This window comes from Notothenia rossii (genome assembly GCF_949606895.1).
Source record: "Notothenia rossii genome assembly, chromosome: 10".
NCBI classification, from domain to species: domain Eukaryota; kingdom Metazoa; phylum Chordata; class Actinopteri; order Perciformes; family Nototheniidae; genus Notothenia; species Notothenia rossii.
Window position 1 is genome coordinate 17,072,485 of NC_136908.1, and position 18,174 is coordinate 17,090,658.

Sequence of the window (18,174 nt, forward strand, 5' to 3'; positions counted from 1 at the left end):
TGTGTGTGTGTGTGTGTGTGTCTGTCTGTGTGTGTGTCTGTGTGTGTTCTGTCTTACCTACTAATTGAAATGCGATGAGGTGTGAAACACCCCTTTAAAAGACCTATCACCGTGTGTGAAGCTAAATGTGTGTTCGGGGGGTTATACGTGCATGTGTGTGTGCAATGCATATCAACTCCTTTAGACTATAGATACAATAAAGTGTGTGTGTGCGTGTGTTTCTGTGTGTGCTGAATGCAAATGTGCAAGTACTATACGTAAGTAGGGAGATACCTGTTTGCATTCAACCTGTTTGTAGCAATTAAATGTGCATGATTTGGGCAATAAACAAATGTGATCGTGTGAGGGCAACAACATATTTAACACACTAAGTGAATGTGCATGTTTTTACACTTGCAAAAGAGTAGTTAGAAGCCTTGGTAGTGTGTGTGTGTGTGTGTGTGTGTGTGTGTGTGTGTGTGTGTGTGTGTGTGTGTGTGTGTGTGTGTGTGTGTGTGTGTGTGTGTGTGTGTGTGTGTGTGCGTGTGCGTGTGCGTGTGCGTGTGCTTGTGCGTGTGCGTGTGTGTGCGTTTCTGCATATAATTTCATTTTCCTTTCGGTGTCTTGTTAAGGAGCCATTTAGAGCTCCGGTTGAGTTTCGTCAGCGGCTACTGACACTTCTTTTCTCCTCACTGCCTCTCTGACTTCCACCATCTTTCCTCCATCTCTGTCTCATTATCTCTGTCTATTCTCCTCTCGTCTTCTATTCTCTCTCTCTTTCCTCTCCTCTCTGCACTACACTGTCTTACCTGCTTCATTGGCAATCAATAAATAGTTTATCTTGAAAAATGGACACAAATGCTGATCTTATAAATGTAAATGACTGTGTTCATGGTATTTATTATTGCCAAAATAACACTGTGCATTTTTCCAATGTGTTATTATGAAGCCTGTATGTGATTTTACTTAACATAAAGGGAAGGTTTCGTCTAATTATAAAAACTGTTTTTGATGTTTTAATTGATGATGTTCATTTGCAGCACAGTCCTACAGGAGCATGTGTATTGTGAGCGTGTTCTCACAAAAACACTACACTTACACAACTAAATGTGTGTTTGAGTGTATGTGTGAATGTAAAAGCATTGCATAAAATCTAATTTCATCTGTACGGTTCTGAGTTTATGTTAATACTTGCTTACGTACAGCCTTAGAGCTGAAGGTGTTTGCATATAGATATTCTATTGTGTGTGTGTGTGTGTGTGTGTGTGTGTGTGTGTGTTTGTGTGTGTGTGTGTGTGTGTGTGTGTGTGTGTGTGTGTGTGTGTGTGTGTGTGTGTGTGTGTGTGTGTGTGTGTGTGTGTGTGTGTGTGTGTGTGTGTGTGTGTGTGTGTGTGTGTGTGTGTGTGTGTGTGTGTGTGTGTGTGTGTGAGAAGCCATCTATATGTTCCCTATCAGATTAGTGAACCGTGATATTACACTCGAAGCTTATATACATATTCATTCATTTTTTTCAGACACTGAAAGTCACTTGCCCTCTATGGTCCTATTAAAACGACGCTTTGATAGTATCAGGCATAAATATCCATAATTTTAAAACGTATACATAAAGATTGTTTTTCAGAGGTAAACAGGCCCAAAGGCTAGAAGGTGTCATAGCAGTTGTGCCTGCAAAACAACAAGAAGGGTGTTTTGATTCTTAGTTTATATAATAACAGACAATAATAATCTTCAAAGGTGTTCTCAGGAGATCTTATATTTAGCAAATTGATATCTATAGTAATTTCATTGCAAAAAATACTTTGTGGCGTGCACAGTCATTCTAATATTGTCAACATAACACACATATATATGTATATGTATATGGTCTAAAAGTCAAACTAAAAATGACACAAGGTGACATTTCCAGCAACTCTGCTGAATCCAATTTTAAGTATGATACCTATGATGCCTTTAAGGTTTTTATAGGCTTAGTCACAAAAGAAACCAATATTGACTGTCAGTAGGAAACAAAGGGTTCAATGTGTGTTCCTGTTTTTCTGATCCCTTCATCCACCCTTATCTTTTCCACCTATGGACATTGTAGCTTTGTAATAAAGTCACCCAACCTCTTGCTTTGCATATGTATGCATAACACAAATGTACAAATATGTTTATGTTCGGTGATTGTTTGAGTTTTTGTGAAACATAATATTTTGTTTTTTGAAAACATGATCTACAAACTAATTTGAGAATGGGAAAGAGTTTAAGAATCCACTAGGAAATCCTTTTGTAATATAAGATACACATTTTTTTTAAAACAAGTTTTAGGACTCCTTACTCAATACTTCCCACTCAGACTGGGCAAATCACGCAGGACAAGCCCTTTTCTCACTCCTTTACACATCAGCCTGTGATATCAGATATGAATACAAATGAGACAAATGACCTGAGCGCACCTAAAACTCATTTCACTATGGGATGAGCTTTCAGTTTTAAACCACAGGGGATCTAACTGGTGTGAAGGAACATCTAGTCAGTGACAGTACAGTAAATTCAAAGATTACTCTGGGATGAGATACTTACTAGTAAAAGGGAAGGGGAGAATATTTTCCAAACACAAAATGAAGCAAAGATTTATCTTGAACATGCTCGTTCAGTTTGAGTCATCCTATTTAAAAAAGGTCCGACATAGTCGGAGGTCTTTAAGTAATGGTGCTCACTCTGTAGGTTGGAGTTTCTCAGCCATTCTGCTTTATACATTATTTAAGGTGAAAACTACATAGGGGACAATGTATGAACTATTTATTCTCGTCATCTGCTGAAGGCTAGAAGGTCAGACATCATGGGAAACAGGAATTAGCATATTAAAATACTTTGAACATAAAATACATAAAATATTCTCTATATGGCTTTTCTTCTCCTTATCTCTCATTTTCTTTATCTGGTAAAGGTTAGGGTGGACTGTTATTTTATTTATCAATCATTCTGTTTGTTTGTGTTTGGCAAGAGGGTATAAACTGCCTACTGTCTTCAGCAACAAAGTGAATCATGTTATCACGCACTAGAGAAAAGCTAGACCATTACCAAAGATTTATTTTGATAAAGACACATTTATCTGTGCCACATTTTACATTCTAAGATTTCAATCAAAATCACAAATGTCAACCCACTGATCGTGTGTAGACTGAAGGAAAAGTAAAAGTGTCACTAAAGTCAATATGGAACATCCTCTGGGGAACACGTATTGTATGTCCGTACAAAATGTCAAGGAAATCCATCATATGGTTGTGGAAATATTTAGACAGACATTGTTTTTATTTGAGCTACAGCCCCAGCTAGTGATTATTGTTTCAGACAAATTCAAAGCTTCGTCGTTGCAATTTATTCATAATGTTACAATACAAAGATGTAGTGAACTTCTCCGCTGTGGATTTCTAAAAGTACGGGTAGAGGATGTACACCTCTGTTTTCACAACACTTCTGTATTTTATTTCCCCTTTGGTTAAAACTCCTTATATTGCAGGTGATCTATACATGCTGCTGTAATGCAATGAAGAGCATTAGAACCAAGTGAAATAATGCAAGTATGTACACACACATACATTACACACACAGCCACATACACGTATGTACACACACACACACACACACACACACACACACACACACACACACACACACACACACACACACACACACACACACACACTTTCTCTGACAGTAGCTATTATAGCTCGGAAGCCTTTTTTCAGGTCCAGTGAATATTAGAATTAGTATCATTAGTGGACCAGAGGCAATATAAGAAAATCTATATCTTTAGTACGAGGAGAAAATCAATCACCTTTTAATAGAAGGTCATTTGTCTTTAGAGGTGAAGCCCTGGCAGATGGTAGCCAATCCTAGTCAATGGGTTCCTATAAATCTGGCCAATGGTGCTCTAAGTTACTTTGTTATGGAGACCCTCTTAAATGCTAATCATTGGTGAGAGCATGTGATGGTTAGTCATGATACATTTAGCAGCTACTTGCACCAAAGTTAGTAACCTGTTTTATGGATTTAAGACTTAGAAATAAATATCTCCAAAAGATTATTTAAATCTAATGTCCTCTTACATGCTAAACTAACACCATTCAACCTTGTCTCCGATAACGTTCCCTTACAACTAAACTGCATTCTCAATTATGTTTTGAGTTTAATGTATTTTATCCTAAAATATATAGTTACAGGTTTTGATTAACCTTGTAAATGTTAACATAATGCAACAAAACAACTTGGTTATGTTTAGCATAAAATAAGCACAAATGTAATGTTATTTCAGTTTAAGAATACATACAAATACAAAGTTTCGTTTCACACAGAAAACAAACACAGGTCTATGGGTGAAAGTGGAGACAGTCTTTAATTAGATAAATATTTGATATAAATTCCCTTAACATGTTGTAAACATGGTAAACAACATACACAGTAAAATCCGGAGTGTTAATTTAACACTCCAGATAAGGACCATTATGTTCACTGGCCAACCGGCAGTGTTAAAATTGACTCTTTAAGTGTTGACCACTTAAAGGGAGGGATTTAAGTGTTAAATTAACCCTTAAGTGTTAAATTAACACTTAAAGAGTCAATTTTAACAGTGAGAGCCAGTGAACATATGGTCCTTATATCAGAGTGTTAAATTAACACTCCGGATTTTACTGTGTACCTGCTAAACATGTTTGCATGCTTACGTTAGTATTAGCTTAAATAACCGCACCATATAAGTAGAGCTTTACAGAGCAGCTAGCATGGCTGTAGACCCACAAACAACATGAACTGAGAGACCAATACGTTTAACAACACGTATACAAAAGCTTATTTCCACATTAACATACAAATGTACATACATATAGAAAATCTACACATACAAGTACCTATAGCCTAAATAAACAAACATGTAAAAAATTAGGGGCAAAAAAACGGAAAGCTGAACTAAAATGCTGTTGTTTGTCAGAGAATAATTGTAAACTGTTTTTCCTATCAAGTCCAGAAAGATAAATGCAAATACATGAAGACACAACATACCTGCAGTCTCTGGTGTCCTAGGCCCTTTCTCATTTCACTAATTCCCCCTCCTCTCTTCGGTTCCCCTCCTCGACTCCTCCGCTCGCATCTCCTGTGGGCTGGACTAAGACACAAGGATAGGAGTCGAGGAGGGTAATTAGAGAAATGAGAAAGGGCCCTACGGTTCTTCTTTTATTTTATACAATATGATTGATTCAAACCACACTTGCACTTCAATAAAACACGCACACACTTAATTGACCTTTCGCAAAGCCACGCCCCCCCCTGGTTACTGTTGCTAGTCCGACAAGCTGAGAGCCAGATGCGTTAAACAAAGCCATAATGGAGGGTCTCCGTAACGTCGGAGTCGCCTTAACAGACTCATTTTGGAGCAATAACGCAGCAATATCCTCCAGGTCCCGACAAAAGGGGCTACAATACGCTATGGAGGGTTATATCCACAGTATAAACATTAGAAAAGAGGGAGGCACAACATCAATAGAGGCACTTGCATACAGGTCGCAGTGCAAGAGTGAAAAACCACATGAGCTGTATGTCAAATTCGACGGAATTATTATTATTATTTTGGAATAAAACAATACAATCACAAGAGGCATTAAATGTTGTAGTTTGTCTAAAGTTAACTACCGTTTCCTTGGTGGCTTTCTGCATCCACCTTGTTGTTCCTTTGTGGGGGTCGGGGTGCCCACTTGTGCAGCAGGATTAGGGAAGTCGGCAGTAGGCTTTCCATTAACAAAATGCTACAAAGATTAAAGCAAAATATAAATGAATGATTGCCTGTTGGCTTTCTTGTTTGTACTTTGACCACAGGTAGACTAATAACGGAGCTCAGCTGTTCAGACATTATTATGCATCAAGTGATATACATGGTCAAAACGACCGAGAAGCACACAGCTTGCAGCTGTAGTCGTGTGACTTTAGCTAACGTTAGTTAGTGAAATAACTTAATTAAATGAGTTAGTTAATTTGGGGTAAAATATCACCTCCCCCCTCCCCCTCTAAGCTTATGGGATATCTGCTATCCGATTGCCAAAGACCATAAACACAACGCTTCACCATTTTCGCAATGAATTTGAACGCTAAGCTTGTCGGACTTCCACAGGGAGCCGCGCACGTGATCGAATATGATTGGACAACGTGCATTTAGGGGCGTGGCTTTGCGAAAGGTCAATTAAATCGAAAGTTCTCTCTAATCAATCTGTGCACACAGGGTGGCAGGAGCTTGTGACATTGTGTAGCTCATACATTGTTTTTGTTCACAAGCTGCACATTAAAGCACTCTTGTTTTGCTCATATTGCTTATTGAGGAAGGTTTATAGAATTGTTGTCTTTAACTCACATGGTTTTACAGGTTTTGCATTACTATGTAAATTCAGACAGATCATTGTTTGACCAATTATATATTTACTAACATCACTGGGAGTGTCATCTCATTACGTTTATTACAATAGCATACCGCATTTGGTTTTATACATTTGTTATCCAAAATGGTTCTTGTCTACATATTTACAACCTTAATTCATTTGAACCAAAAACGAAAACATGGATGTTTATATAAAAAAGAAATATTCACATCCACGCATAAGTACATACATGTAACACAATGTCTCGCAAGGTTAAAGACAATCCTTGAGATCAGCTTCCCTGTTCATGTATGATAGCTTACACAAGCAATTAAAATCATTCACACACACACACACACACACACACACACACACACACACACACACACACACACACACACACACACACACACACACACACACACACACAGTCACTTGGTGATTTTGACCTCCGCACAGTCGCCACAGGCTAAAAAAAACGAAGGTGAGCTAGTGCCGCTATAATTTACAGTTTTTGTGCTGAAGGCAAGTTATCCTAATGAATATTTTACAAATCATCAATTACCGTTTAGTGAGGAATAAAAGTAAATGTTCACAGTTTGCCCATGCTATTTATTAACGTGATAATTTATCAATATGCTAATGATTCATTAATACTTCAGAAGGCGCTGCATTGAAAGGCTCTTTTGTAAGCTTACCAGAAGCAGTAAAGATCATTTTGAAGGGCTTTTGTATAACAGCCACTAACACAAATTAAAAATTAAAAAATTCCGTTCCATTGACTCTTCACATAGTGTAAAGGTCAGTTTACTCATCCTAAAGAGTACTGCTGAGATAAGCCTGTGAAAACTGCTGTATGATGTCTTATCCGAGCATGGAGGAGCTTTATCAAATCCGAGAAATAATGACAGAGAGTTGCATTTTCAGGATATTCGGTCTTGCATAATATAAGCCGCCAATGCTAGCTAGCTAGCGGGATATTAGCTAGTTAGCTAGAAAGCTAGATAACTTAGCTATGTTCCACACAACTGTAACATTATCTTAACTGATGTGTTTTATCCTGTGACTCCTAATCTTTTTTTTTTCGAAGGGAATTGAAAAGATGTGTAAGACCACTAAGAGATGAAGTGATGACGTCCATTGCGCTTTTGGGAGGGACTTTGCCTATATTGTACAAGTTGAATAATTTTACCTTTGATAATTGCATACATTTAAATAGTGAAACTTGTGAAAGGTTCAATGAAGAAGAAGAAGAAAATTCCAACACAACTTTTTTAAACTAGTTTTTATTTAGGAAGTGAAACAAAATGCCCAGTGTTGTCTTTGTGCTTTACATTGTTTAAAACTGCCACTGGAGGTCCAAAAAAACCTCAGAGGAAGAACTCAAAGCAAAGAAGGAAGCTCCAGAGAAATTCAACATCCTCATCATACTCATCATCATCATTATCATCATCATCATCGTCATCATCTGCATCACTGTCACTCTATACAGATCTGTAGAAATTATTTGACTCCAAAGTCACATCAGTGCTTATTTACAAGGCCTCTTGCCACAGTCAAGTTTTCATTCACTCTTAAAAAAGGTGTGGTGAAGATGCTCTCCCACAAATATGTAAAAAAATGACACAATGTGTAAAAAGGAGTTTATTTATACCATGTGTCACTTTTAAGCATATTTTCATGTGTCATTTAAGGACAACACAGCGTGTGACATTTCAGCATCTTTGTTGTTGTTGATACCTTTGATTCATCAGTGTAGAAAAAGGAGAAAGAGGTTGTTATTTCTACATACAAGGCATTGTCTACCTGAATCTAAACTCTTTCATTGTGCTACTATCTTTGAACAAAAAAAAAAAGTTGTAAGATATAATTCGTAACAGGAAGTGCTTTTATATAAGAATAGGTAAACTAGCTTGTGGCTATATTAGGCTACGGTAGTTCAAAGTAGACTAAGTGTTTTTCGATGCACTCTGGTGCTGAAATATTGACAAAATGTCTTATTTTCTTCTTCAACAATCACTTTAATTTCATTGCGGATTGCCACAAAAACCTCAGCTGCTGTAAAGTTGTTTTTCACCTATTCAACTACTCAAACCAAGAACTTAGAAAGTACCAAAGCTCTCAATCGTTCTGGTTCTGGGTTTGTGTTTTCATCCATGTTTCAGCACCAGAGGTCTATGGTATTACCTTCTACTTTCTACAATATTTTTTGAATAATAATACGAGGCAGGCAGTGCATAAACCATGTACAAAAAGACCCGTCCCGACACAACCCAGAGCCCTCCAACTGAAGGAGTCGTGTCATCTGTGTGAATCCCTGGAAGCACCAACAGCTCCTAATGCTTACATAGACATAATTGTCAACAAGCTAATGATGCCAAAATAGAATTATGGTTTTAGATAATAATACATACTAATCAGCAGAGATTGGAAAACCTACTCTCTTGCTAATTTGATCTGTTTGAACACTTTACCATTAGAGAAGTCACTGGGGGAAGCCTCTTAGAATCACAACAGTGTCACACTCCCTCCACATACAGAGCTCTTAACCCAACCCTCCATATTTAACACTAACTTGGTTTGCTAACTCCCTGAAATTTCCTTTCTCATAACTACATAGAATAGTGGTACTTGAAAAAATCAAGATGTTACAAGCAGTTATGACTCACGTCTCTTCAAAAATATCATGCATTATTGCTCTATCGGATATGAATGAAATATTGCCCAAGAAAGACATTTGCTCAATTTGCCTGTTATCTAAGAGGTTTGGCAAAATATCCCAAAGATTCATAAAATTGGCATAGATTCCATTATTAGGCTATAGTTATTTTTTGCATGCAGTAGTTTTTATAATTAAAGTGGCGGACAAAAGTAAAAAGGTATTCGGTAATTAGAAAGTGTCAAATGCTTTGGCATATTTGTAACAAAGGCAAAATATAACAAAGTAAGGTGCAAATCAATACCTTTACACAAACATAAATAAATAAATTAGGCAATAAATAGACACTTAAAAAGACCTAAAGATGAGCACTGTGTGGCCTTCTGGCAACAAAAACACTTGTATACAACACTTGAGAAAAGGTTTAACCTTTAGAGGGAAAATTAAGACATTTTAAATGTCTGGATCCTCATCTGACATTGACGTGTAAAAATAAATAACATCATATTTAGGTTGTAGGAAAACACTGTTTGTTGAGTAACTATTCCCTTATACTTTCCACAGGTTACTGTCAAGTAAAGCACAAATGCCAGAAAGATAACTTAAAAATATGTTGTATATCTGTGTCCATTTAAGACATTGGTTTAAAGAAAATCACCATTAAGATTGTTTTCCCACTCCAAAGGTGTACCTTGCCATCCCATGGTATGGAAGATTTGTAAATGATCACAGTTCAGTGTAAATGTGTCAGTGGCCAACACAGTAAACAGTAGGCAAAGCATGTCCCTAGTGTAAATTAAAAGCTTCACAAGTATTTTTGCTTACTTGCAGAAAACAAATGCAGTGTGCTTTCATTGTTTTTAGATGCTTGATCTCCTTATGAGTTCCGTCCAAAGTCCGTTTCAAAAGCAGGATAACACCTTTATCCTTAGATTATGAATGTTTTGTTTTATTTGTCTCTAAAAAATATTACATTGTAAAGTTTATTGAATCTCTTTGCAAGAAGATGTGATTCATGCTATACGTGATAGTCCTGTCACAGCAAGACAGAGATGGGAGAGGAATTGTGCTTCAGTGTTGATTCGTCATGGGTTGAAAAAAAGAAGTGGCACGATGAGAGATATGGACATAAATAGATCTAGGTATCTTCAAAAATGATGAGCTGGATGTACTGTGCTTCATTTATCCACGCGTATACTCAAAACAGCCTCAAAAGTGGATGTATCTCGTCAAAGCAGGTGACGATCTGAATCACGTATCGCAAACTTTTCACCTCACTTCCAAAAAAGGAGACAAAGGAGGGATTGGAGGGTTTTGATACAAATGGACTTGTCCTCAATCTGTTCTTTTGCCTCATGATCCTTGCAGAGAAGACTCTTGTTGGAGAAAGCACACAAAGTAAGGCGTGAGGCCAGCTAAATCTGATTCAAACAAACAAAAGTCAACCTTTTGGAACCAATCATTCACTCAGTGAGCTCATCGGGGAGAAAGCCCCCTTGAAGCACGCCGACTCGTAGTGCTTGTTCAGGTAACTCTTGAGTGCAAACGTCTTGTCACAGCGTTTACACTTGTAGTGCTTGAAGGCCGAGTGCGTCTGCATGTGAGCACGCAGGTTTGACCGGTCGGCGAACGCTTTGCCACAGTGTGCACACCCAAAGGGCTTCTCCCCCGTGTGCGAGCGCATGTGGCCCTGCAGCAGCCACGGCCGGCTGAACGCTTTGCTGCACACGTCACACTTGTGCTTGAGGTCATGGGTCAGCAGGTGCATGGCCATGGCTGGCATGGACACGTACACTTTCCCACATGTGGGGCACTTCTTGGCCATCTTGCTGTCTATGCTCCGGTGCGTCTGCTTGTGGCGGCTCAGGTTGGAGGACGTGGCGTAGGACTTTCCGCACTCGTTGCAGGAGTGCCTCTGGATGGCTCCTTTGGCGTTTCCTGTGGACTTCCTCCGTGACCGTCCGTCCATGATGAAAAACGCATCCACTGTGTACTCATCGCTCACCGCCGCGTCCCCGTTGATGTATTCACCTGCTGATGAGGAAACTTCAGATCGCGGGCTGTCCGGCTGGTCCGAGTCGCCGTGGACATCACCATGGATACCAGAATAGGTGTCTTCGATGTGGCTATAGATGATTGATGGGCGGACAGGGGAGGCGACTTTAGTGATGACAGGTGACTCACTTCCGGCCATAACATCATATGGGGAAGGACTAAGGTAGTCGCTGACGTAGCCTGAAGAGAGAGAGAGAGAGAGAGAAAGAGGTAAGTCATCTGACCAGGACAGGCATTGATTGGAAATTAGAAACTGATTGGTTGGAAAATCTTTAAAGAAAAGCTACATGATCGCTACGAGAGTGATACCTAAACTATAAAGGGAAGTGGATGCAATCCAAGAATCCTTTCTTCTTTCCTTTGACAATCTAGCTAAGCTTTCAATAAGAAAACATATAGTTTTGGAAATCACTTGCACTGCACAAGATAGTACTTATGTTATACTGTATGGCCTCAGTTTTTGTGTGATGTATCTTTAGGGCCTGATAGAGCTGGGATGTCAAACACAACCAGTAAAACCAAACAGGTGCAGCGTGTTTAAATATCTTTACAGGGATCTTGGATACTTGTGAGTGAATTACTTTCATCCACAGAACCCCAGGGTATCCACTGCTATACCTTCTACCTTTACAAACCTTTTTCTTATATTGTTAAAACAAAAGCCACAAATCAAACTCAATGTTCATTCATTATTCAGAGAGCTGCTTCACATGTTGTTCCCTGATATTATAAGTGATTAAAACCGGCTGTCTCTGGTTTCTAAATATCAATTGAACCACCTAGGTCACATTACCAACATGTGTATTGTGCTTTTAGATTTTTGTTTCACATTTACACTTGCATCCATACAAGACAAGGTCAGCACAGGGGACACAAGTCAGTTCTTAAGATGCACCCACACTGTAAGGGGTTTAATCTAAAGCACAACCCTTTTCTATAAAGCAGAGAAGATGGGAGGAAGCAGGAGAAGTTGAGGTATTTATAGTGGTAGTAAAGTGCTTTTATGTCTTTGCCAGCAAGGAGGACACTCTTCTTCTCAGTGGGACATTTTTCCTTTTCTTTTTCTCGAAGTGTTCAACAACTGCACCTTTCCTGTCAGGTCTAAGGCGGCACAGAATCACCTCTGAGCTGTCAAAAGGTTGACTTTTCAACACATTCGTCTTTATTAGAGCAGCCGGGAGTCTAGTGCGTTGCTCAAGGGCACCGTGACACTGATAACTGTGCATTGACCATAACCTTTCAGCCTCCTTGAGTATTGTATTCTTAAGCAACATGAATATTTATGACAAAACTGATCAATTATTTGTTGCCATGTTATGATGTGAGCTGCGTCAGTATTTCTATTGTTGGTGTTTCTACACTCAACAGGCTGAAGTCCAACAGACACAAGGAGAGACTGGCAGCTAATACCCCCACAGCCATGACTCCTGTGGATCTATGTCGATCAATAGCTCTCCATTTCAATTAGCACTCTGTGAGCATTTAGACACAGGCAGCAGAGGAGATACTATTGCTGGTAATATAATTTCATGATGCAGTTCTGAGAAAAGCTCAGAAGTCGGTCGATAATATGATGAGAACAAAAGATGGATAGATAGAGGGGGAGAGAGGAAAGTGGAGTGAGATGAGGGATGGCGGAGAAGAAATAAATAAATGGGGCAGGAAAAATTAGTTGTGGCAAAGTGAGAGTGGTGTTACGCCAGCTATGGTGGTTAGGTGGTTTGGCAATCTATTTACAGCTCTCATGATGATTTAACATTTTGAATTAAATTAAGACGGAGTAATGGAGGAAAGAAATAGATGACGGGGGGGCAAGAGAGGGAGGGTTGTAAAGAGTTAGAGAGAGAACAATCATGAATATTCAATCATGGCACTCTGGAACAAAGTACTGTGTTTGTGTGCGTGGATGTTGTTTTATAGAGCATGAGGAACCTAGACATATGACCAAGTGTTCATCGTTAACCCATATCAGGTTGACTTGGAACAGCTTTAGTCTTGGAATGTTTGCAGAGCTTCACATAAGTTGCTCTTTACAGGAGAACAACATACTGTACTGGTGAACAAAAAGTCTGTCCTTTTTTAAATCTGTAATTGTTACACGTTTAAAAATAAAAAGCACATACTGTGTCAGGTTTAAACACCTACTCAAAAACGTTATTGGAGTCCTTCATTCATGTTTTTTGCAAGGTCTCTGTGTCATCTGACCTATTTATGTAATGCATACAGTATGCCTTTTTAGTCATGTATTCTGTACCTGCTGTGTTTATTTATTTAATTTATTTCATTACCTTTGCTTATTATGCCTATTTTTAAATGCCTTTTTAATAATGTATTTATGCTGTATTTGTTCTTAAATGCCTTTTGCTTTTAATCTGTAATCACTTTGAATCGCCACGAGCTGAAAAGTACTTTATAAATAAAATTGCCTTGCCTTGCCTTGCCATACAAAAACCTATGTACTTGTTGTGCAAAGGCCTTGAGTAAAAGAGTCATCTTAATATATTTGCAAAGGGAAACAAGTCCAGACCGTGGTGATCTATAGCCAATTTCATTGATATCTTCCCAATATTTGCCACCACATAATGCTTAAGACCAGTGTGTTGTAGGGATGGAAAGAGAGACTAAAAACAGTACACTTCTGGTGAAAAATGTCTTGTATCCAAAGTTATCCCCATCCAGGATTCAGTGTGTGTCATGTCACCTCTTCTGTAGCTGTTTGTTTACTTTCCTGTGAATGTAATTGCACCAGACTGAGTTGAGTCTATATGACTGACAGGTAGCAAATAAAAACAAACCCTGCTTTAGGATGCAATATTATTGAAGATGCAAACTCAGAGTGTGGATCTCATTTCTCTCACAGAAGCTTTGTCTATGATCTCTGCCAATTAAACATGACCGTTCCCCGGTACCCTCTTTTTAGAAAGTGTTTTGCTAGCCGTAATTGCTGAACGTCTCACCGTCTGGGTACTGTCTCTGCTTGTTTGTCTTTGTCTCTCTGCAACTGTCTCCGTCTCCGTCTCGCTGTGTCAACTCTGTATTCATTTCAAAGCACTTTAGCAGCATTAGAGCTGATAGCTGTTCTAAATGCTTATTAAAGATTAAAATACTCTGCCAGCCGAAGCCATCCTCCTTTTATGTGTCTTTGAAATACAGAGAATTAGAAAGAGAGAAAAAAAAGGGAGAGAGAGCGAGGGAGAGCGTGACAGAGAGAGAGTGAGGGAAGCTGCAAGCTACAATTTAATTTTTGATCTAAACCAGCAGTAACTGACACACACTCGTGCACTTTGGACACTTGTAGGTCACTGTGTGTGTGTGTGTGTGTGTGTGTGTGTGTGTGTGTGTGTGTGTGTGTGTGTGTGTGTGTGTGTGTGTGTGTGTGTGTGTGTGTGTGTGTGTGTGTGTGTGTGCGTGTGTGTGCGTGTGCGTGTGCGTGTGCGCGTGCACGTGTGTGTCTGTAATGCTGTGCACTCAGCTGTGCATGCTGCCTGGGAAATGTGCCTAGTTGACAGAAACACAGCAGTGAGTGTGTGTGTGTTTGTGTGTGTGTGTGTGTGTGTGTGTGTGTGTGTGTGTGTGTGTGTGTGTGTGTGTGTGTGTGTGTGTGTGTGTGTGTGTGTGTGTGTGTGTGTGTGTGTGTGTGTGTGTGCAACAAGCTGCAGTTGCTTCAGTCAAACTCCTGTTATATGTATAACAAGGGACAGCAGCCTCAGTCTTTACATGCTTGTCACCCTGCTGCATGTTTCTCTGTTTCTCTGTTCACTCTGTCTTTGGAGCACCTGGGATCTCTTCATGTCACAGGTGACCTTGGTACAATGTGAAAACCACCAGGTTGTACTAGGTTGTGCATTCTTCTCCCGGTGCTGGGTGACAGCCACAATTTCTCCCCCCACCGCTTTAAAGTGGCACTTAAAAATGTCTCACCACTAGGGGGCAGAAAAAGCTGACAGACACACAAACCAGTCACATTATTTGCTTATTAGGGTGAAATGGCCAACCGGTGACATAGCAATTATTGATGTGCGCATTGAGCAGACACAAGGCAACACAATTACTCAACTTTAGCCATGGTTTAATTAGCCAGCTAATAATAGGTTCAATATTCATTGTCCTTTTTTGCTCTCTTTGGTCTCCACTATATCATTGTTTTTCTCACCAGATAGCCTTATTATATGTTTTTATTTCAGAGCAAACTTGTAGAAAACATCTGCCTGCTGCAGTTGAAAAAAACACAACAAAGGAATCTAAAAAGGCTAAATGCTCCATATATGTGCACAGTTTGGCGCTCTTTCTCTCTGGATTTGAGACTGCAAGCAACTCGTTTTTACATTGCACATAGTCACTTGATATACTTTGGGAAATGTTATTTCATTTTAACATAAAAAATGCTGCTTTCACAAAGCTCCTGTTGCATCACAATATAACACATTTTGTGTATTCAGAATTATAGAACGCATGGGAATCAATGAAGCTTTGCAATATTGTTGAAATTTTGCAAAGAGACTTACAGCAGCTGTAAAAACCCTGAATGAAATGACACACGAGGCAACAGAACAACAGAGAATCCAACTGCATGGTGATATAATGTATAAACATAATTATTCATTTTCAAAAATATATTGCTCTCTTGCTGCCTCTTGCGTATCAGCATTGAAAGGTCTTTGCGGCTTACAACAATTGCTTTGTTGCATATGTGTTCCCTGTACTGTGTGTGGACTAATGAGATGAAAACCAAGCTGTACTTTTTGTGCGTTGCATCAAGATTCATTTTAAGTTTATAAGAGTGTGGGAAAGCCCAAATGTACAATTGTTACAGTTAAATTGAAAGACTAATGAGGCTTTATTTGCGGTTTTATAAGATGTTGCCCCTGCTGGTAGAGCATTAATAATGGAGTTGCCAACAAATTCACATTGGAAAGAACTAAAATATAAAAAATGTTTTACGCCCACTTTATAAATGTTTTCAATTTTCAAGGAAAGGTGTGTCATCTTTATATAATAAGTCTGAACATGTTGCTTTTGTATAAGGTTTGCTTTATTTAACCACTGAGTCATCAAGAATCCACCCTGAGGGGGAACAGTTGAGAAACCCCTGATCTCTCCTTTGACCTCTGAGCTGAATACTTCAAAGACTCAATGTGCATTTAATACATTACAGTTTATCACTTAAACAATGTGTGTCTCTTTCACATCTCTGAGTATGTGGCTGTTCAATCTCAGTAGGTGGAATATTTTCATTTCTCACTTCCTGCCATCTCTCTGACCTTCTTCTCCACATAATAAAGTTTCATGGAAATAATCTTGGCAGGAAAAAGATATTTTCAATGCCTTTGATTGGTACACTCTTGGGTAGCGACCGCAGTCTGACCCTGTAATTCCTTTTCCCTCACCCTTCAGCAACATTCATGACTAATGCTTTTAAATCTCATGATGAAGAAATACCCCGGATAATGTGGCATATACTGTGTGTGTGTGTGTGTGTGTGTGTGTGTGTGTGTGTGTGTGTGTGTGTGTGTGTGTGTGTGTGTGTGTGTGTGTGTGTGTGTGTGTGTGTGTGTGTGTGTGTGTGTGTGTGTGTGTGTGTGTGTGTGTGTGTGTGTGTGTGTGTGTGTGTGTGTGTGTGTGTGTGTGTGTGTGTGTGTGTGTGTGTGTGTGTGTGTGTGTGTGTGTGTGTGTGTGTGTGCTTGTGAGTGTGTGTGTGTGACTCACCTTTGTCATGATGATGGAATCGCAGACTGAGGGCTTCTCTTCTGTGACTATATGAGCTCTCCAGCTGTGCTGAAAAATCGTCCAATTTGATTTTCTTCACCAAGAAAGAGCGAGGCATGATGGGACAGTAGTTGCTCCTTCACTTATGCAATACAAAAACACACCCTCCTTCTGTCTTCCACTTCAAACTCCACAAAAACCTTTATCTGAAACTCTTATTTGCTTGGTTTTAATAATCGTAAACTGGTTTCAGCTACTAAAGGTGCGTTCAGTCCCTCCAATTAAGATAGGAGACATGGCTTTTAAAGATCACACAAACCAATTGCTCCTCGTGTTTTCTAGCATACCTAAAGTCTACTTGTGATTTGTTGCTGCTAATCTGTTTTGCTCTCCACTGGAAGACCTGTAGAGTTCTGAAAGGTTAAAAATATGTATATCAGTTCCAGTTGTGGCTATCCTGTTTCTTGTTTTAATTATTTTATTCCGTTTCTTCAAAATATAAAGACTGGACAGTTTCTCAGAGCAGTTCTTCGCCGGCTCCTGGTCGGTCTCGTGCTTTCAGCACCGGACAGCTCCCCTTCCGCTTCTCCCTCGTGCCACAGCCACTGTCCGTTCAGCACCGGAGACAGAAAAGAGAGAATAAGAAGTTTCCGGAGGTTTGAATCAGCTCAGCAAGAAGCGAAACACAATCCGCTGGAAGCTCCCGAGCAGGTAAATCAAATCATCGGGATTTGTGTGAGTTTTAGAATTACGGTAGGCGATAAACGAAGGTTAAAGATGTTCAAAAAGACAAACGTTCAGTCCACAAAACGTCTCGACTTCTCAGTGTACAAAATGAGCCAAATGTCATTGCAGTTCCTCCAATTATTGCTCTAAAATGTTTTTTAATACTGCAGTTGGAAGACCTCTTCTCTAAATCTCTCTTTCCCTCTCTCTCTTCCCTCTACTTGGCGCGTGCGGAGCTGCGGCTCTTTCTGGTGCACGAGATCAGCTGTTGCAGTTTTATAGGGAGCGAGAGAGAGAGAGAGAGAGAGAGAGAGAGAGAGAGAGAGAGAGAGAGAGAGAGAGAGAGAGAGAGAGAGAGAGAGAGAGAGAGAGAGAGAGAGAGAGAGAGAGAGAGAGAGAGAGAGCAAGAGAGATGGAAGTGCTTAATTTTATTCATCAGAGGAAGAAAAAAGAAAAAGAGCATCTTGTGGGACCAGCAGCGGCGCGCGGAGATGGCCTGGGAGGGATTTAATGGTGTGGTTTCAAGTGCACGCTCACTTGTTTTTTTCGTGGCAAGGAAATTCCATGTCAATACGTTGTTGTTGTTTTTTCTTCTAACAGTTCCTGGTAGAAAGGGTGTAGTGGTAAACAATGCACTAGATTCTACTACAAAAAAGTTTAAGAAAA

The 18,174-nt window shown here is 39.4% G+C and overlaps 1 protein-coding gene across 1 annotated transcript; it reads right to left on the minus strand.

The window, feature by feature from the left end:
* Positions 1-7,646: 7,646 nt before the first annotated feature.
* On the minus strand, positions 7,647-17,693 carry LOC307022622 (transcriptional repressor scratch 1-like). Its single transcript, XM_079655465.1, has 2 exons — positions 16,783-17,693; positions 7,647-11,256 (listed from the first exon to the last, which is right to left on the minus strand). Exons 1-2 carry the CDS (start codon positions 16,898-16,900, stop codon positions 10,481-10,483), a joined length of 894 nt encoding a protein of 297 aa, XP_079511591.1. The 5' UTR covers positions 16,901-17,693; the 3' UTR covers positions 7,647-10,480.
* Between the last annotated feature and the right edge of the window lie 481 nt (positions 17,694-18,174).